Below are 19783 nucleotides of genomic sequence, written 5' to 3' on the forward strand. Positions count from 1 at the left end.
CCTCCCCCACCCAGCAGAGAGACCCCAGCTTGGCACTCACACATCCCCCTTGCAGGGGTGGATACACCCGTCTCAGATCATGCCGCCGTGAGGCTGAGAACCACCCCCATACCCCTGGCTCCTGTTGCCACTGGGTGGGAAGCAGGGGGACGGGTCAGAGGCCAAGCCCGCGGCTGCAGGGACTGGCGCCTGCCCGGCACCAGAGCTTTCCTGCCTCATTACCCAGCAGGCTGCAGGAGAGTCAGGGGAGCAGCTGGTAACCTGCCCACTATCCCCCCACCCCCCACCCCTGCCCCTGAGCCCCTGCTCTTCCCTGCAGCCTTAGAAATGGGTCTCTGGGCCCCGTTACTGCAGAGCTGAGCGCCCCCTCACCCCCCCTCCAGGCTTATACAGAGGGGTCACGTGGGGCCGCCCTCTGGGGGCCCGGGGGCCAAGCAGAGATGGTATCTCGGCAGGTCTGCAGAGGCCTGAACGACCCACCACAATTTACATTCTTTAGTCTGAGTTTGCTGGGGCCACGGCGGGGGGGGGCGGTGTTGGGAGCCAGACCTCAGGGTGGTAGCCGCCAAGAAGGTAGTGAGAAGTCAGCTCCCTTAGGGAATGAGGGGATTTGAGAACCCTGGGGTTCATACAGGGGGCTGGCGGCCCCGTTCACCCACAGGCCCAGGCACCCTGGAGCACCCTGCCTCGCCCTGCATGCCCTGATATGTACCATCCTGTACCCCAACCTCGAGTCCTCCATGGCCCTGCGAATGTCCTCAGACTGCTGCCCGCTGAGGTGGGACCGGCCCGGGATGGCTGAGGGGCAGCCCCAGGTCATGGGCAGGGCCAAGTAGCGGCTTGAATGGACAGCTGTCTTTGTCCTCAGAGTAAACGTGGCCCTTAATAGAAGCAGGGGCTGTGGGGGCCACACCCATGCTGCCAGGGTGATTAGCCTGAGCCTCCACCACCCTGGCCAAGCCCATACCCATACCCATGGCCACTCTGCCCCCCCTCCCCTGCCCCTTCCCCGTGATGACCCAGTGACCAGGCAACAGTGGGGGCTGGGGGACATTTATTTATTGCTATGATCACAGGTCTACCAGTGGGCAGAGGGGTGGGGGTGGCAGGGTGACTTCTTTGAGGCCCTGTCCATCCCTCATGGGCCCAGGAGCAGGCCGGAGAAGCTGGAGCTGCTCTGCACAGTGAGAGCTGCCCCAGAGCCATTGTCCACGAAGACAGATGTGTACTGTCCAGCCTGCAGACACCCACAATGGACGTCACCACCCACGGGGCCCAGCCGCTCTGCAGTCGACACCCAGCCCCACCAGGTGGCCCCTCCCCAGGCCTTGCAATGCCCAGGCTGAGGCTTAGAGGTCCAGGACCCCACCCCAGTGGTCCCGACCCCCACCCCAGTGGCCCCCCTCACCTGCAACTGCAACAGCCCCTGCACATGCATCGTGAAGACGCTGCCACTGTTCTCCAGGCTGGAGATGGCCTCCAGGGACCTGAACGTGGGGTCCGGGGATGAGGGGCCAGGGCACAGTGGCTGTGGGGGGAACACCCCTGTCGCTGCCCAGAGACCTGTGTGCTCCAGCCTCCGGGCTCACCACAGTACTCTGTGTTCGTGGCAGCCCCCCTCTGTGGGCAAGGCAGTAGGCGGTCCCCTGCCCCTCAGGACACCCCAGCGACCCCCAGGGGCCCACTCACGTGTGGCGATGGCACAGGGACTCAATGCAGACCAGCACCCGCACTGTGTCCCGGGCCCTCGGCCGGACCCTGCCCTGCAGCTCCTTGGGATCTGGGGAGACAGGCCGGGTCTGCAGTGCCCACGGGGAGGATGGAACAGAGGGGCAGGGGGCTGGGGGCCTTCGGGGCAGACTGGGCTGGGGAGGGTGGGCATGAGGGCTGTCCAGTCCCCAGTGGGTGCAGGGCTGAAGCAGGAGGTGTCTCTGCAATGGGACTGAGGCCTGAGGTCTGTGACATTGGGGCCCACCTGGAGGGCCAGCCCCCCCAACCACCACCCACACCCTGGCCAGATCCACTCACCCACATGCAGGCTGGCGGAAAACTGGAAGATGGCGGTCACCGGGGCTGTGAACCGACCGGAGGCCAGGCTCAGGCCAGACCCCCGCAGGAAGGCACCCTGGGCAGCAGGCTGGAGTGGGACAGCATGGGGATGCAGCTACAGTCTGGAGCCTCACCTCCCACACCCAGCCTGGGGCAGGGGGGTGCCTGCAACCAACAGCCCTCAGCTCAAGCAGACCCCAGGTGGGCAGGACAGAAGGGTGACCCATGCATCTGTCCCCACCAAGACTCTGAGCACCAAGAAGCCCCACAAGGAAGGCATCTCTGTCCTGGCTTCCTCATACCCTACCCCAAGCCTCGGCGCTGTGTGTGGAGGCCCAGGGTTGCCCCGGGGCCGCTGTGGCCCGCTCTCCTGTGGGGCCCACCCACCACGCCCACTCACGGCCTGGAAGCCCTGCAGTTCCACCAGTGTCTTCTTGTCCACCAGCAGCGGGCCCCTCAGTCGACAGTGGAAAGCCTCGGCCACCAGCTGCCTGCCTATCCCCTCAGGCAGCACAGGGCCCAGCAGCCCCAAGGACCGATGCTCGGTGGCCTCTGTGGGGACAACGGTGCAGGTGTGGCTCGCGTCAGCATGGGGTTCTCTTCCACACCCAGGAGGAGAGGGGGTGGAGGGGGCCTACCCTTCAGCATGTCCTGGAACTCCCGCAGTGCAGACTCCTGGGGGGCCTCCACACCCGGGTGGCCGGGGGAGCCAGAGAGGCCTCGCTGGGGGAAGCAGGAGAAAATGAGGCTCCTGAGGGGGCACTCACAGCCACCCCGACCTGGGCTCGGATCCTGGGGCTCACCGATTTCTTGTCCTGGCCTCGGCACCGCTTCTTTGAGGGCCCATGATCAGGGCGCCGGACAAAGTTCAGCCACGTCACATGGGCATCTGTGAACTCAGGCCCTGAGGCCTCGGGCAGCTGAAGGGTCAGAGGACAAGGCTGTACGCTGACCACCAGGCCCTGCTGGGTCCTGCCCCACTACCCCCGGAGAACAACAGGAATCTTAGAGCCCAGGCTGCTGGGGTGGGACTCAATGCAGACACAGGAAATAGAGCAACAGGGCACCGCAGGGCTCCCCTGGGGCTCAGGCCAGGGACCCGTGTCCAGAAGCCTCCAGTCTACTGCCATGTTGGGACCCACATGGCCCTTCCTGCTGCTTTCTGTTCCCAGGCAGACAGGTACAGCTGTGTGCACATGGTCCCAGCCCTGCCTGTCCCGACAGAGGTAGCCCTGTCCTGTCCTGGCTGAGGCAGGCAATGGTGGACAGGAGTGTTTTCCAGAGTTGTACAAGGCTGCGGAGAGTGGGCACAGGTCCTGCTCTGTGCTGGGCATGCAAGCTGGTGGCCCAGGATCAGATGCTCCAGACATCTCTTGTACACCCCATTTCTGCACCAGGGCAGTCAGAGGGATAGGAGCACACCCAGCCCCAAAGTCAGGGCTGAGTGAGGGGGTGCAAGCTGGGGGTTGGTCCCTCTCTGTATCCAAGTCTCACACAGGAGGTCCACAAAGTGACCAGGAGCGCAGAATACACTGGCCTGGAGGGGGAGAGCTACTGCCACGAGGCCAGTGGAGCCCAGCCACTTCTGGAGAGCCAACTGTCCAGGCAGACAGGCCAAGGGGTCCTGACCAGGTCTGGGGGGCTGGGAGGGCCAGGGTTTCTCCCTTCTGCAGTCCACCTGTTCCTCCAGTCACCACAGACCTGAGCCATGGTGTGGGGTCCAGAGGCAGGGGGGGCAGGAGCCCACTCTCAGCAGGAAGAGCGGGTGTCCTGACACCTGCAGAGGGCTATCCTGGGGTAGGGGTGGCATGGTCAGGGACAGCCCTTGTCTGCCCCCAGACTGCCTTGCCATGGCTCTGGAGGGGCAGCCCAGGCAGGTGGGGCCAGGCAGAGCAGGAACTGCCCCCCAGGATCCTCCCCCAAGCAGCTTTCCCAGAGCTTGCTGGCAGCCCACTCCCCTGGCAACAGGGCCAGAGGACTTACTCTCCTCAACCTGCCCAGCTGGAATATGGGGCCTCAGGCTCCAATGGGGCGCGTAGGCCGAGAGCAGCTGGGCTGGCCGCCATAGAGACGCCGGTGGGAGGCGAAGGCCAGGATCAAAGGCTCAAGGGCTGGCAGGGGGCCTGGCCCAGCAACCGCTGCATCACTCCAAATCCAGCAGCCACCAGGCCCTTGCTGACAGGGTCAGTTCCTAGACCCCCTCAGGGAGCCCCAGCCCAAGAGGGTGGAGACCGCAGGCTGAAGCAGGTGCGAGGCGCTCTCTTAGAGGGGACGCCAGGGGGGTAGGCTGGAGCTAAGGGCCTCCCAGGACCCGGCCTCCCTCCCCATGCCAGAGGCCATAAGGGGTGCTGGCTACTCAGCAGTGGGTCAGGGCAGGGCTAGCCTTGGCCACCCCGGAAGCCAGAGTTGGAGCACCAGATTCCAGCAGGGGGTCTGAGCCAGCTGCCCAAAGCACCTCCCGTTTGCAGTCTCACCGCAGGGCAGGAAGTTACTCAGGGCATGATGGTCCTTAGGCTTCAGTGGGTTCAATGTAGCCCCCACAGAAGCCCCTCCATCCCCAACTCCCTCCCCAGGCCCAGAGAGGGTCCCCTGATCCACACTGTTATGGTTCCTGCCCGAAGTCCCACCCCACTCTGACAGCGGAGGCGGGCTGAAGGATGGCCCACGTGGGCCCGTAACAGATCATGCATACCTTAGGGAAGCCCAGTAGCCCCTCGCTGCCCAGTGTGGTGGCGTTGGGGGCTATGGGGCGCTGGCTGGACTGCCGAGGCCTCTTGGGCTCCCGCCGGGCCCCGTTGCCCCCGAGGAACGTGAGCTGTGGCCAGAGGAGGACTGTGGCGGCCACCCAGGCCCAGCGCATGTTGGCTGCTAGCTGCCGGATCCGGAGCCCGCAGCGGCTCAATGCTGTTGAGTCCAGGCAACCGGAGGCACTCAGAGTCTGGGTGTGGGGGCGCAGTCCCGAGGGACGCCTGACCGCCACTGGTGCATGTCTGCACAGGATGAGCTGGGCTAGTGAGGGACGCACCCCCGATCCTGCAGACTCCCTTGTGAGCAGTGCCCTCCCCGCCCGCGCTCCCCTCCTCCCCAAGGCTGGCGGGCTCCAAGGGGGCGGGCTCACAAGGGAAGAACCTCAGCCTCCCAGGCTTGGGGGCCTGCCAGGGGGCGTGGATGGGGGCGGAACCCCACCGGCAGACCACCCACCTACCACACAGCTGCTGTCCAAGGGGAGAGGTTGTGCACTCCCCACCCCAGCCTCTTCACAGTGGGGCCCAGCGACTCCAGGCGGGACACACTCTGTCGGGGTTCACAGCCCCTTGCTATGACCTCACAGCCTGTCCCTCTGGCCCTGCTGCCCCAGGCCGCGGTCCTGCTTCTGTGAGGGCTCCCAGCTGGTCCCAGCCTAGGTAACCCTGGGGGGTTCCTCCACCAGGGGCCAGTGGGGCTAGCAGGGAAGAGACCAGTTAACCTCTAAGCAAAGGCATGGCACGCAGCTGCCCCTCCTCTTCTTGTGGTGCAGGCCCAAATCTCACTGAGGGGTTGCCTTCACCCAGCTGTGCCCCTTGGGCCCTCCAGTCCCCAGGCCTGTCCCCCCACTGGAGGTCAGCAGAAAGCTGAGCTCCCAGTGGCCGTGCCCCGCCAGACGATCCACTCTGGCAACGGAGAGCAAGTGACAGTGGACAGGTCCCCAGGAAGAGCTGGGGCCCTTCCCTACCTTCCTACGAGCTGCAGGCAGCATGAAGCTGTGGCCAAGTGGTGTTGACAGGCCCTGGTGGGGGCCCAACACCTAAGACAGGACCATCCCCCTTCACCAGCTGCCCCTCGGCTAGTGCCACCTGGGGCTAAGGGTGGTCAGAGCTGTGGCTGACCTGCTGCTTGCAACTCAGACTTGAAAAAGGTGGGGTTCCCTGTCCCAGGGGCAGCACGGAAGACCGCTCCAGACCAGCACCCGCCCCGCACTGGCAGAAGTCCAGCACGAACAATGTGGGCAGGAGACAGCCAGTCCTGGGCCACGTGCAGGGTTGGCAGCTTCAGGCAGAACCACCTCAGAGACAAGCTGGGGGGGACGATGTGAGGAGTGTCCGCCCAAGGACACCTGTCCCACTCCTTACTCAGGTAGATGTGGTCACCTCCCAGGACAACAGCAGCCAGTCTCAGTGAATCCTGAGCTCGCCACTGGAGCCTCAGCTCTCTCAAGTGTCCAGCTGGTGAGCCTGGTCTCAAGGAGGTCACGCCACAGAAGCCCCTCTGCACCTGCCCAGTTAAAGCCTTCACGTGACCCTGGCCAACGCCCAGCAGGAAGGGACTGCCAGACAGACTCCTCCCCTCCAGGCTGAGCACCTGCGTCCTGCTGGCCCAGAACATGTGGACACACCAACTGTGCCAGCCTCCAGCAGTCCCCACGGGCCCCAGCCCCCCGGCTGACTGGGGTCAGAACCAGAGGGAGCCTGCTCTTGAGTTGTCCACGCCTCCTGGCCATAGCCACCAACTGCCCCCTGGAAGAGGCTCACGTCAGCTGACCTTGACCCAACAGTGAACACCCCAACTCCACACAGGAGGACAGGACCTTGGGAGTCCCCATTACAGCCCCCATCAGGCTGCCCACCCACTGCCCAAGGGAAGTGTCCCAGCCTCTCAAACCAACGAGAGGACAAAGTCATCTCTTATTCGGGGTCACATCAGACAGCAAGCCGCCATGGGCACCGGGGAGTCTCTGTACAGCATGGACCTGCTCCCACCGCTGGCTGAGGGTTTTTGAAAGTTAAGATTTCACACACAGGAAAAACGCATCTGCTCAATGTTCTGCCTCCTGAGTCCCTCAGGCAACATGGCACACCTGGGAGGGGTAGAGACCTCCACAGAGATGCCCTTGGCTGGCAGTGGGTGGAGGGAGGCCCAGCAGAGCCACACACGCCGGCAGCTGGGCCCTGCAGCAAGCATAGGCAACAGGTCCACTGTTGGTCACAGGACGCCCAGCTCCTCAGCACACACAGCAGCTCTGGCCCCACAGGCCACCTCAGCACTGGGTGGAGATGGATTTGTGGTTCACAGACACCAAGAGCACAGAATTGAGGAACAAAGACAAAATGATTTTTTTCACAGGAGTGGGTCAAATACACAGAAGTGGTAAATCAAAGAGCAATTTTAAGTTGATCAAAAAACAAAGAACGCCGAAGATGCATCAGTGCCCAGCTACACACAGTGAAGTCACCACCTGCTGCCTGGTGGCCCCCAGGCACAGCACCTTCCAAACACTAACTATGCAGGTGACATCATTAAGCAGAGACATAGAGGAGGAAGATGTTGGCAATTTAGGGAGTCATTGATCCTAAGCCTGAGAGGGTGCTCACCAGCCTTGCCCCTGAACCCAGCCATCCATCCCTCCTTCCCAGGCAGCCAGCCTCTAGGAACCAGACATGGATCTGCTGTGAAAGGAACTTGGAGCCTGTCTCCAGGGCAAACAAAGTTCTGGACCACAAGTGCGGAGCCTGTGGAGCAGGTGAGACCCAGGGAATGGGCTGAGGCTCTCCTCCTGCCACCAGCGCAGCACATGGAAAGCTGCAGGTGTGAAGGGAAGAGGGCAGTGTGGCCAGCTGGGCAAGACACACAGCTCAGCCTCAGTGAGAAAGCAGATTTTCAACTTCAGCACAACAGCCCGTGTGCTTCCCCAAGAGAAACCTGCTCATTTCTAGTGAACACAAGCATGTCTTAAACACTAAGGCCAGACAGAGCCCACACCCCCTGACCCACCCTTGGCCACCTGCCAGGCCCCAGCCCTGCCTGCCGGGTCAGAGTTCTGCACTAAGAACACACGCAGAGTGTTGGATAGGCATCGAGTTTTATATTTTTAAGTGACCAAATCTAATAAAATGAAAAACAGGTTACTAAAACAGGTCCAAAAGACAATACGGGAGATTAGCTATAAAACCAAAGCGTGAGGCCTCCTCGTGGATATGGAGCCCCGCAGCCCCTGCCGGATGCCATGGCGAGCATGGGGGCTGGGGATCTCACGTTTCCTCCAAATCCAAACTACACGCTTTGGTTCTTGTTTTCCTTTTAAAGGTTTTTAAAAAGCTAACCCCAGGAGTCAGCCAGGCCCGCCCTGTGCTCAGCGGCACGTCCAGCTAGCCCACGTCGAGCTCGGGCCCAGCGTCCTGTGTGTCCGACCCCTCTGCTGGTCGTGGTGGTGGCTCACTCCTGCGCTATGCTCCTCAGCACGTACTTGACCGTGTAGGCGAAGGCCGCAAACCCAACTATAACAAACAAGTTCGCCAGGGCCCCGCCCAGGAGTCCATGGTGCCGGTTGGCCTGCTGGAGCCCCGCCAGGTGCGGCCCGGCCCCCGGCGCGTGCCCATTGAGGAGCGGGAGCCCGTGCTGGCCATGGTGCGTCTCCCCATCTGGAACCACGTCCGGTAAGGGGAGAGCCTGGGGTCTGCTACTGAGTTCGTCTTGTGCTTTCTGTTTTTGCTTAATTTCCTAAGAGAAAAACAGCAAGAAACAAGGGTTGGTTTAAACAAGCCAGTTCCTTCAGTGCCTAGGAGGGGACTACGGTATACCACAGAGACCCTGCAGGGTCAGTGGTCTCCAGCTGCACCCATTTCATCCTGACAACTGTCCTAGAAGGTTGAGCTGCTGCTAATCCTAACAGACACAAGGACCTATGGGAACAGCCAGAATCACCATGCCTGTGCCTCAGGGACTGGGACTGAGCCAGGTCCGAGCTGCTCTGACCCACCAGGGCCCCAGCGTCCATGCAGCCCAGCCTCCCCTGCTCACAGCCACATTCTCTGCTCTGGCACCAAGACCAGGGAGTATGCCCACCCCTCACTCTTGGCCACCTGTGACCTCAGCAGGCCTTTCCCTGACCTGCCCCTATCTCCGACTCACCCTTCAGCCCCAAGGTGCCCCAAGGAGAGGGGCAGGTCTGCAGCACCTGCCTGTTTGCACCTCAGTTCCCCTCTCCATATTTGTAGCACAAGAACACACAGGAATACATTCTTTTGGAAAAAATAGAATCAAAGTGTTCCTGACTTGGGAAAGCAAACCCAATGGCAAACTCACTTTCTTACCTCCACAACTTCAGGAAATAATTCACAAAACACTTTGTCTTTTAAATTAAACACTAAACTTTGTGCAGCCAGTTGTCTTTTCTAGGAAGAAAAAGAAGGAAAATGTCAGCCTGATGGCTAATTTCAGTTTCTTCATGTTCCAGAAGCAGACTAAGGGACAGCTGAGCGACTAGTGTCTTCATGTTGTGGAAAGCAGTCCACAGCGTGCTCCTCAGGACAGACTGACATGGAGTCTCCCAAGGTCGTTTTTACCTTTCTGTATCATCAACTGATTTTAGACTTGATGCCAACTAATAACGGAGGAGTCCCTGTCCTAACTGGGCTGAGGAGACCAAGCGTCCTCCCTTACCCCCGCCAAGCTCACCGTGAAGTCTGATGTCTCGATGCTGCCCAGGGTGGGGCCCTTCTCCACCATAAAGCTGAGAAGCCCCGTCAGGATGGTGGAGACGGACCAGGCTGGGTTCCATGTGTCTGGGTGGAAATCCGTGATAGAAAGACACAGCCTGAAAAAGGGACCCAGTCAACAGGGCACAGGTTCCTCAGGACCCCAGTCCGGCATCCAAACGCACAGGGATGTCTTACCTTGTATTGCACTTAAATCTTCCATTGGGAGTTATCATATAAATACTAGGAGGTTTAAAAGGAAATTCTCTGGGAAAAATTAGTTTTCCGTGATAATAGCCACCTGCAACAGAAGAGAGAAGCAGCCTTGTCATTGCCACAGTAGAGGCAGCCCTCACAGTCCTCAGTCTCCTGCCCACCCTGCTCCTGCCCACCAGCCCTGGAACACACATGTCGTGCTGGCCATCTCACTGCAGCTCACAGACTACCAACCTAGAGAGGCCTTACCACCCACCTCACCCCAAGCCGACCGCAAGCCCCTCTTCCCCCATTGCACACCTCTCTTCCCGAGAACAGAACATTAAGACAGAATCTGCACAGGCTCCTCACTGGCCCTACCCCATATTCTGGTCCCCTCATTCCTGCACCTCTTGCCTCCCTTTCTCCACCAAACCACACCCAGCAACAGGTGAAAAGCCATCATTCCCCGCCCCCCCAAAAAATGAGTAAACAACAAAACGCTGACCCCTCCCCCTCCCTAAGCCCTGTGAGCTGCTCCCTCCCCTGGAGAGCCTCGGGCCCACCCAGACTGGCAAGGCAGAAGAACGTCACTTGACAGGACTTCCAGTAACATGCACCTGTCTGTGCAAGTGTATGCATACACAATGAGGCTTGAGGGAGCTGCCATCTTCCCACTGGGGCTCCCTGCTGGCCCCCAGCTCCACAGGTCTCTGCCCAACTCTCTGACTGCCTGGGGCACTCTCCCATGGTGGAGTGATGGAGGCAGAAGAGTGATGGCGGTGGAGGGGTGATGAGCAAGTGCCACCTGAAGCCATGTCTGCATGTAGACAAGCCAGCCAGCGAGGGATTAACTCTAGAGACAACGCTGGAGCACACCCGCACCACAAGCACTGAGAAAAGCCAAACTGGAAAAAGCGCAGGAGAAGGAAACAGGCGTTCAGCTCAGAGGATCAGGAGCACCCACGCACATTAGTGGGGACCACTAAGTGGGCTCCCCCCCACCCACCAACCTTCCTGGCCAATCCAGAGAGGCCATTCAGCAGCACCCGCAGCCGCTGGTCCCCAGCAGGAAGGCCTCCGCACGCAGTCACACACACTGAGGGGCTGGGGCAGAGCCACGAGCAGGGCCTGCAATTCTCCCAGCACCCAGATGCCTGCTTTCCACCGCAGAGCATCTATCGCAGGCGGTGCATCTGAGGGTGTGAGAGGCCGGGGCCGGGGGTGGGGGCGGGGGCAGCGGGAGGGAGAGGTCTCTCCTCTGGCTTCATTTCAAGGGTCCTGGCCAAGCCCTAGGACAGACACCACTGAGAGTGCCCGGCTCCAGAGGAGGGAGGCCTAGGAGAAGCACACCAGGGGCCACAGCAGTGCTGCCCCTGACCCACTGTCGGGGAGCTGAACCCGCACCTCCCTCCAGGGCCAGCACACCATCCAGTCAACATGATACCACCACGAGTCTCAGAACCAGGCACAGTGACTACTTCCACTTTATGATTTCAAAAAACCACTTTAGCTTCTCTGAGTCCCTCACCTTTCCATGTAAGTTTTAGAACCAATTTTTAGAATAAGCCTGTGTGCATCTACAGAACAGGAATTTAGGAATTTAAAGGAATAAAACCTCTAACACAAATCAACACTCGTGTGTCAGGAAGCCCACTTGAACTGTGAGCCTTGCAGGTCTGGAGCAGCACTGACAGAGCTCAGAGCAAATACGGGGTCAGCGGGCAGCTGACATGGGACCAGTCAGATGTGGACGTGGGAGAGGGGCTAAGGAGTCTGGGAGGGAAGGGTCAGAACACTCAAAAGTCAGAGGAGCAAACGAGGAGGGAGCCAGAGTCTACTCATAAGAATCCACACAGGCCCAGACACTGAGGCCCGAGAGCCGTCCATCACGTGCGGCAGCTGAGGGTCCCTTGGAGATCCTGATGCAGCAGAGTCATTGGAGGATCGCAGTGTGGACAGCAGGGCCCTGAGCTGAGGAGGGGGACAGGCACCAGGAGGGGCACAACAAGTGCTAGGGGAAGGGGGAGGGTAGTGGCAAGGTGGGCAGCAGAGAAAGCCCTCGTCTCTGAAGGAACCCTCCCGAGGAGGAAGTGGACTGTCCCAGCCCAAGGACCAGGAACAGCAGGACACACAGGAGAGCAGACCAGATGCAGGAGAGCAGAGTGTCGGGGCTGGGCTGGGGAAGAAGAAACTTTTATCGTCAGTCAGAGCAGCTGGGGGATGGGGAGGTTCCTGCAGTCAAGCCCCACATCCCTCTTATATGGAAAACACTAAATCCACAAAGAATAAAAAACCTTTAAACCCAGGCATAACCCTACTTGCGAAAGAACACTGCTTGTTCTTAATGTCTCTTTAAGTTTGTTAAAAACACAGCGTGTATTTGATAAGTACGATCCACACAGGCTGTCCTGCAGCCCATCTTCTGCCCTGTGGTCTGGAACCCCACGCAAAGCCATCATCAAGTCTGATACCCTGTGGTAAAAATGACATGCCTTCTGCACTGTTTCCTCAGGACAGGGGATTCCCAAGCCAGCAGAGTCCCATGAGGCTAGTGACGTTTCTGCCAGCCTACCCACAAGGCTTGTGAGTGGCTTGTGGGTCACCCCACCCTTCCTCCCAGCAGCACAAGTACTCTAGGGAAATCGCATACAGAACCCCATGGCAAGAAGACGCAAGCGGGCTGCTCCAGCCACCAGAAGTCAGGACCCAGGCCTAGAGAGCAGCCTGTCTGGCCACAGCTCTCCCCTAGGCTCCGGCTTCACCTGGAGGCTGCCTCTAGGGCTCAACTTGAGCCCTGGAGACTCGCTGACTGCCAGCTCCAAGGCCTATTCACAAACACCGGAGGCCACTGGGTGGCAGCATCCAACCTTGCCAAGCCCTGCGGGCCCCCATGTTTTATGCCCCACCAATACAACGTGCAGCTCTTGAGCTCAGAGGACACTGCACAGAGCAAGCACTTGGGAAATGACTTCCTTTTCCCTCAACAACGCACACGCTGGTCTTCCTCTTCCCCATCTGCTCTCCCAGCTCTGACTCCACTGAGATAGGAGGCTGAGCAAACTTGATACTTGAGCAGTCCCTGAAGACAAAGAGGTGATATGAAGTGAAGTGAAAGTCGCTCAGTCGTGTCTGACTCTTTGCAACCCCATAGACCATACAGTCCATGGAATTCTCCAGGCCAGAATACTGGAGTGGGTAGCCATTCCCTTCTCCAGGGGATCTTCCCAACCCAGGGATTGAAGCTGAAGATGGAGACACATCAGCAAAACCAAACTGTGAGCAAACACCTCTAGGATTTGGAGGAAACCAGAACAAGCTCCAAATGTGTGCAGTCTACTTCCTGCACATCCAAACCAGAAAGAGCATCACTGACAAACAGGAGTTTCTCGGGTAAGGTCTCTTTGGAACACAGACACTGCCTCTTGTTCATCTAACTCAGAGCAAAGACTTACCTTCATAGGGAGTCATCTCAGGGCCTCGGACCACATAGTGCCTGAGGGAGGAGAGAAAATGAGTTGGCTTTGGGGATGGCATCACTCCAAGGTTGGGGTTTTTAGGGCCCACCTGAAACTAATACACTCACAGACATTCAACAGGTGACTAAACTCAGCCAGCTACACAGCTCCCTGCCTCTCCAACAGGATCAGAGGCTATGCCCTCCAAATTTTCTACAAAGTGCCTCTGAATCCACAACACAGTATACAAAAAGCTAACCCTCTCTGACCATTAACATCAACTGACAATTTAAAAACTCACTTGGACCTCCCTGGAGGTCCAGAGGTTCAAACTCGGCACTTCCAATGCAGGGGGTGCAGGTTTCAATCCTTGGTTAGGGAACTTAAGATCCCACATGCCATGCAATGTGGGGGCAAAAAACAAACAAAAAAAAACCCCAAAATTCACAATTTATAGTTGAGATGTACTTGAAATCTGATGTTTTTTAGTGTGCCCAAATATCATGCAGTAGCTCACCAGGAAAAGCTGGAGACACGGAGAGACTGTGCCCCTGGCCCTGCCACCCTGGAAGACTCGGACGTGACCTCGAGAGCAGCTATCTTCAAGCAGGAGGGACAGGGACAGTTCGTGATGGTCACCAAAGGCCTCACACAGAGGGACCACAGCCCCATGGACTCTGCTCTCCACACAAATAAACAACACTTCATCTCTATGGAAAGAAGCATTGGAATTGCTCGATTTTTTTTTTTTTTTTTTGGCTGCTCTGTGTGATTGATGGGATCTTAGTTCCCTGACCAGGGACGGAATCCAGGCCTTTGGCAGTGAGAGCTGAGTCCTAACCACTGGACCATCAGGGAAGTCCTGAACTTACGAATCTTCAAAGAAAACAGAAAAGCACAAAGAAGAATACAGAACTAACCAGAAACACAAGACCAGACACAACTGCGCACACATGACTAACCACCTCTCCAAACACTACTTCCCACCAGGACGCTTTGACAACCCCTGCTCTCTACTGGCTGATAGGTCAGATTCAAAAAATACTGTCATCTTATGTCAGCAGACCAAGAACACACTGGGAAAGGTGGCCTTCAATTGGGGAATGTGGCCTTAATTTGTCACTGTTCCCAATTCCTGTGTCCAATCTGAGGACAACAGGAAGAGCTAGGCAAGCAGTGCTCTGAGAATGCCTGACAGACCCAGGGCAGCAGAGTGAGGAAGGCTGAGAGTGCAGACCTCTCCAGAAGAGTGCTTTCTTCTCCAGTGGCAGGGACAGACACCCCGGCTGGGAAGAGCACACACAGCAGGCCCAACACGGCCGTCCTCAGTGTCTGGAACTGGATGTCAGGGGATCTCATCACCTTAACGGCACCTCGACCGTTTGGGCAAAAATGTGGTCAGTGCTGAAAGGAAGCCTACTGTCCTGGGAGTATGGAATACTAGGGGGCTCCAGGCGGAGGTTCCTGTGACCCACTCCCCCTGAAATCTCTGGTGCTCAGTCCCAAAGGGGCTTCCCTAAGGATGACCCGTCAGCATACAGCTTGTCACAGCTCGTGGCAAGGAAGGGAAGCCTGTGTCTGGTCTCCAATGGACTCTGCCTCGCACCTCTCCCTCTGCAGTGGGTCTTCCTGGTGAACAGTAGAACCTGGGACCTGACCCCCACTCAGGAGGGTTCCCCACACGACGAGGATGTCCCCTAGACTGCCACAGAGCTCATCTTCCATCTGCTAGCTACATCCTGGGGGGGCGAGTTCTGCTGTGACATTGATGTCTCCCACACACACCAAGGCTGGACTCTCTGAGACCCTCTGCCCACCTGCCAGCACTGACCCTTCTCTGCAAGCCAAGGAATGTGGATCCAAAATCCTTGAACACCTGTCCGACCTGGAAAAGACTTTTTATTAACTCAGATCTCTTTCTTCTAGGTCTAAAATTTTTTTACAGTATTTAAGATCAAAACATAAAATGTTAAATACCCTCCAAACAGAAAAAATGCTCCTTGATGTTTCAGCCCTACACTGTTTCTCACAAAATCACCAGCACACCTGATAAGGGCAGCGCCTCTGTGGCACGGCAAGTTCCATGAAATGCATGTCCACAGGCACAGAGCAGGGTTCAGGACCCATCCCCCATCACAAACTTGCCAACGTAGGACAGGCCAGCTCACAGCATCAAGAAGCAAAGAACAGAGAAGGAGAATCAAGACAAGGAGCTTCTCCAACAGGCGTTGAGTCTGCAGGCCCCAAAGTCACCCCTAGGATGGACCCTCTCTCTGGCTCCAGCGTGCAGAGCTCAAAGACAGCCTGCCACATCCCAGGTTGCGGTCCATTGTGAAGACAACCAGAGAGCATCTGCAGGCCTCACGGTCCACTCACACCTGATGAGGGTACAGGAACCCCCTTCCCAAGCTAAGAGGGCCCCTCCGGCCCTAAGCCCGTCAAGGAGAAGCCAGGTGGCAGGTGGTACAGGGAAGGAGGTGGCAGAGCCTTACCACTCAAGGATGTTGGAAGGGAGGGGCTCGGCACAGATGTAAGGCACGGGGTCTTTCTTAATCCGGAGATAGTCCTGCTTCAGGCGCTGGGTCGCTGTCGTCGGTGCTCTCTTACCACTGTTGCTGCTCATCTGTGGAGACAAGTCTACACTGACACAGGACAGAGCAAGGCAGCCCCCACTGCCCACACCTCTGCCACCCAGAATCAAGGCCCCTGGGCCGCTCCAACTTGCCCGCCCTCTCAGACACCCATGAGCCTTGCAGAGTCTCCTTCCCCGTGTGTCCCAGCAGGTCCTTCGCCAATGTGACTTTTGTCAGATACAAAGGTTAAGAGAGACCCTGCAAACTCACCTGCATCCTTGAAGAACCTTGAGAGGGAGAAAGCCCTTGAATTTGACGGTCATGAGTGGAGGCGAGCTAAAGCCAGCCCCAGCCACCTGCCACGTGCGTGTCTCCCCCAGTGCTACACAGTGTGGTGCCATGTCCCTCCCAGAGCTCCTTGTTAAACGTTTCCCAGGACATTTACCACTGGCCACAGGGTGGTGGGAGGAACAAGGGAATTGAGGAAGAGCCTCTTTCTGGGACTGGAGAGAGAGAGGGGACCCCGGAGAGACCCAGACACACGTGCAGGACAGAAGAGGAAGCAGGAGCAGCTGGACAGGCAAAGGTTAGGAAGTGTGCTGTGACCAGGGCACAGTACCGGGCCACCGCAGGAGCCAAAGCACTGTGAATGGCAGCTGACGAGGCCGACCAGGGACTAGAGGCCAGGCCGTCAGGTGGCACCCTACAAAGTTTTTAGGCCCAAGTCTTAAGGCAAATCAGATCTTCCGTTAGAAAGGGCACTCTGGAGACCCAGCAGAGGATGACTGGGACAGACAAGATGGCACAGGACAGTTCTGAAGGCTGGGATGGGAGGGAGGCAGCAGCCATCATTCAAGGGAAGAGATCTGGCCTGGGTCAGGGGACCTGGGACACCTCAGCTCTGCTCCAGAGACAGGAAGGCGGGTCAGGGAAGTGGAAGACGGGCTCCCCACTCTCAGGGGCACCAGAACAGCTCCAGCTCCATCTACTTAACAAACTAGAACATCTCAGAGATGGAAATTAGGTGCATAAGCAAAAAAGTTCTTCTGCTAAAAATAAAGCAAGAAAGCCACTGGTGTAAAACGCGGTGGAGATGGAGGACACACAAGGTGTGCAGCACAGGATGGAAAGAAGAGAGGGGAGGCTGACTAGACAGGGCAGCAAGTGAGGAATCACTCTGCCCAACCTGTGTTTCCAGCCTGTCCCACCACAGCAGGACGTCAGCAGCCAAACCTCCACGCACACCTCCCAGCCAGTACCCACCTGGCACTGCCCCCCGCACCAGGCCGGGCCCCCCGCACCTCACTTGCACCTTTCCTCCCATCAGTCTCTGCTCACAGTGCCTCATCAGAGGCTATAGACTCCTGCCCAGTGCCCACGGGATCCGCCTCAGAGCACCCGCCCCTGCAGATGACAACCAGGGCCTGCTGTCTCACCGTACCCCCAGGGTGCCACAGAGGTCCCTCCACATGCCCAGCCCTGCTTCCTGCTCTGGGGTCCCTAGACCTCAGATACCCATATACCCCAACTCTCTCCATCCCACCACACTCCCGATGCAGGGACCACTACGCTGCCCATCAGTTATCACGAGACGTCCGACCAGCCTCTGGCTTCCAATCTCCCCCCATTTCAGTCCATCCTGTTCACTGAAGTCAACTGACCCTTCTCATCACACAGTTCAGGTCACAACCTTCAGGACTCACTCAGAACTGAGCAAATAAATGTCAACACCTCTGCCACCTGCCAAGTCCTCAGCCCCAGGCCACCCTCTATCCCCCAATTCGGACTCTCACAGCCCCCGACACTCCCACAGCCTGAGCCAACCCCGCCTCACCCCAACCACGTGGCCACACCCCAGCCCAGCCTCTACCAGAGGATGCCTTGCCAAGGCCCTGCCCAGTCCAATGCCCAACTCCCCTGGTCAAGTGCCTCCACATTCTGCTCTTTGCTGGCCTTCCTGCCACCCAGTTGCATATCGCACAGGTGCCACCAGGCCCCAGCAGACACTGCTGGCTGGGTTGCCCACTGCAGGTGGTTAGGGTCTAGCCTTATAGGGGAGCGCTCCCCCAGCACTACCCCCAAGTTCCAGCCAGAGACAGCAAGAGGGCCAAGTGGTTCGCCATGGCCAACATCTAGTAACAAACACCATGACAAATCAAAACCAAGACCACCACCCAGGACTTGTTTCCTTTAACTGTTCACCCTAAGTCTGACATTCTGCCACACACAAACCAATTCACTGGATAATTCAAACACACCTGTGCTTGAACTCAATTAAGTGGCCAACTTCAATGCTTCATGAAGGTTAGAGCACAGCCACACAAAACAAATAAAATAGATCCTGCCTGGGTCCTCACAAATGAACTTTCCTCTCCCTCTTGCTTTCGAAGTCAAAATCTTTAGAAGCCTACTTACAATTCAACTGCTCCGTTTATTAAAGGAAAGGGTTCCCTCGGCCTCACTCAGAGCACTGCCCTCAGGCCCCTCCAGGTGACAGGTGAGCCAGTTTCTCCCTCTTCCCCGGGCACACAGGGTGCATCTCGGGTGCTTCTACAGACCCCGAAGTTCATCTCAAGGCCCCTTTAGGCCAAGTCCCCACAGACAGAGCACAAGTGTTTAGGGAGACATTCAAAAATAAAACAACCAGCACAGTCCACATACAATACTTCAGTGCAGACAGCTTGAAGGCCAGTAGCCTGAACCAACATCCCGGCAAGAGTCCCTTCAGTACCACGTGGACACAGACTCGCCCCTCACCCAGCACTGCCCGCCCAGGGACTCTGGCTCCTTTCTCTCCGCCCACAGACCTTGGTCTGACCCACCAGAGTGCATGTGACACCCCGGTGCCCAGGACTCGCATGGAAGTCTCTCCCTTCACCAGTGGGATTGCTTCACAGGCTGGGTGGAGGCCCGCTGCTGATGGGGGCCACCGCACCTGTCACTCCCGCACCTGCAGGGACCGGCTCGGCTAAGGTGTAGCAGATGACAGTGCACCAGTTCTAGGCACTGGCATCCAACTGTACCTGCAGAGAGGCTGGGCTTTTCAAGTAAGCAAGACCCTAAAGTTACACCGAGAGTCCCTCACCCAGAGAGAACAGAGCCCTGACCACTGCCCAGAGAACTCTCAGGCCCTCACTAACTCCCCGGGGGCTACCCCGGGACCTCTCAAAGCATTTCCGGGCCGGGCCGGCGTGAGTTTGAGAATGGATGTGAACTAAACACAGACCAGCTAAGTGGTGTTAACTGGGAAGGGGCTAGAAGCATACACCTGGCCAGGGGTGGACCGGGACAGGTAGCTGGCAGACGGGGAGAGCAGGCAGGCACAAGTGACGAGCCACCCAGCATGGAGTTTCCCAGTCTGACCGCCCGAACTTTCTGTTTCCACCCCAGACGTTCATTGCTCGGCTGACTTAAGAGGCGGTATGGGGTCTTAACCGATCGAGATGAAGCGGCGGCGGCGGCGGGCTCAACGGCAGCCAACCCACCCCGACACCGATTCCCAAGATACGTTTACAAACCAAGCTCTACGCCGGCTCGTCCTGGCGGCGCCCGCAAGTGTGCCACTAACGGGAGCCTTTCCATGGGACGTCAGCCGTGTGGCCACCCGAATCCCCAAGTTGACCGGAGGGAGGACGACCCGGCCAGGAGCCCCGGGCGCCCCGCTGTAACAGACCTCGGGTTCCGCGCACAGAAGCTCCGGGCCGGGCTCCGCGAGCGCGGACGCGGGGAGGACGGACCGTGCGGAGGCCCCACGCTCCCCGCTCCGGCCGGCTCCGGGGGGGCGGACGCGCGGAAGAGGCCCCGGTGGAGGCCCGCGGCGCGCGCTCACCTCTCCCCGTCGCCGCGCGTGGGCCGCCGCCGCGCTCAGGCTCGCCGTGGTCGAGGCCGGAGCAGGGAGCGGAGAGTGGGGCCCGCGCCGCAGAGCTGCACCGCGCCGGGAGCGAGCCCACCCGACCGCAGCCGCTACCGCTACCGCCGCCGCCGCCGCTTTTGCTGCCGCCTCAGCTTCCAAGATGGCCGCCCACGGGGCGGGGCAAGCCCCGCTTCCAGTTCCGGG

General features: G+C 58.6%; 2 protein-coding genes across 5 annotated transcripts; both read right to left on the reverse strand.

Annotated features, from left to right (window-relative positions):
• Positions 1 to 1037: 1037 nt before the first annotated feature.
• Positions 1038 to 5079, reverse strand: C1QTNF12 (C1q and TNF related 12). The gene is made up of 8 exons (XM_020873785.2): positions 4742 to 5079; positions 2853 to 2969; positions 2688 to 2772; positions 2450 to 2601; positions 2029 to 2137; positions 1690 to 1780; positions 1409 to 1487; positions 1038 to 1237 (listed from the first exon to the last, which is right to left on the reverse strand). The coding sequence occupies exons 1-8, from the start codon at positions 4907 to 4909 to the stop codon at positions 1139 to 1141; spliced, it is 900 nt and encodes a 299-aa protein (XP_020729444.2). The 5' UTR covers positions 4910 to 5079; the 3' UTR covers positions 1038 to 1138.
• Positions 5080 to 7868: 2789 nt separating this feature from the next.
• UBE2J2 (ubiquitin conjugating enzyme E2 J2) lies at positions 7869 to 19753 on the reverse strand. 4 transcript variants are annotated; one of them, XM_020873811.2, is made up of 7 exons: positions 19556 to 19753; positions 15646 to 15776; positions 13151 to 13191; positions 9699 to 9801; positions 9481 to 9619; positions 9117 to 9197; positions 7869 to 8523 (listed from the first exon to the last, which is right to left on the reverse strand). In XM_020873811.2, exons 2-7 carry the CDS (start codon positions 15774 to 15776, stop codon positions 8239 to 8241), a joined length of 780 nt encoding a protein of 259 aa, XP_020729470.1. In that variant the 5' UTR covers positions 19556 to 19753; the 3' UTR covers positions 7869 to 8238. The 4 variants fall into 4 exon arrangements, with proteins under 4 accessions (XP_020729470.1, XP_070330222.1, XP_070330221.1 ...); XM_070474121.1 differs by lacking the exon at positions 19556 to 19753 and adding an exon at positions 19400 to 19423; XM_070474120.1 differs by lacking the exon at positions 19556 to 19753 and adding an exon at positions 19245 to 19335.
• Between the last annotated feature and the right edge of the window lie 30 nt (positions 19754 to 19783).

The sequence above is a fragment of the Odocoileus virginianus genome, chromosome 11 (genome assembly GCF_023699985.2).
Source record: "Odocoileus virginianus isolate 20LAN1187 ecotype Illinois chromosome 11, Ovbor_1.2, whole genome shotgun sequence".
Taxonomy (NCBI): Eukaryota; Metazoa; Chordata; class Mammalia; order Artiodactyla; family Cervidae; genus Odocoileus; species Odocoileus virginianus.

Coding starts and splice junctions, on each gene's coding strand:
- UBE2J2 (XM_070474119.1), bottom strand. Junction 13,192..15,645: donor CCTTCCAACATCCTTGAGTG/GTAAGGCTCTGC, acceptor CTCCTCCCTCAG/GCACTATGTGGTCCGAGGCC. Junction 9,802..13,150: donor TGAGATGACTCCCTATGAAG/GTAAGTCTTTGC, acceptor CTTCTGTTGCAG/GTGGCTATTATCACGGAAAA.
- C1QTNF12 (XM_020873785.2), bottom strand. CDS start 4,909: ATGCGCTGGGCCTGGGTGGCCGCCACAGTCCTCCTCTGGCCACAGCTC. Junction 2,602..2,687: donor GTTCCAGGACATGCTGAAGG/GTAGGCCCCCTC, acceptor TTGTCCCCACAG/AGGCCACCGAGCATCGGTCC. Junction 2,138..2,449: donor AACTGCAGGGCTTCCAGGCC/GTGAGTGGGCGT, acceptor GTCCCACTCCAG/CCTGCTGCCCAGGGTGCCTT.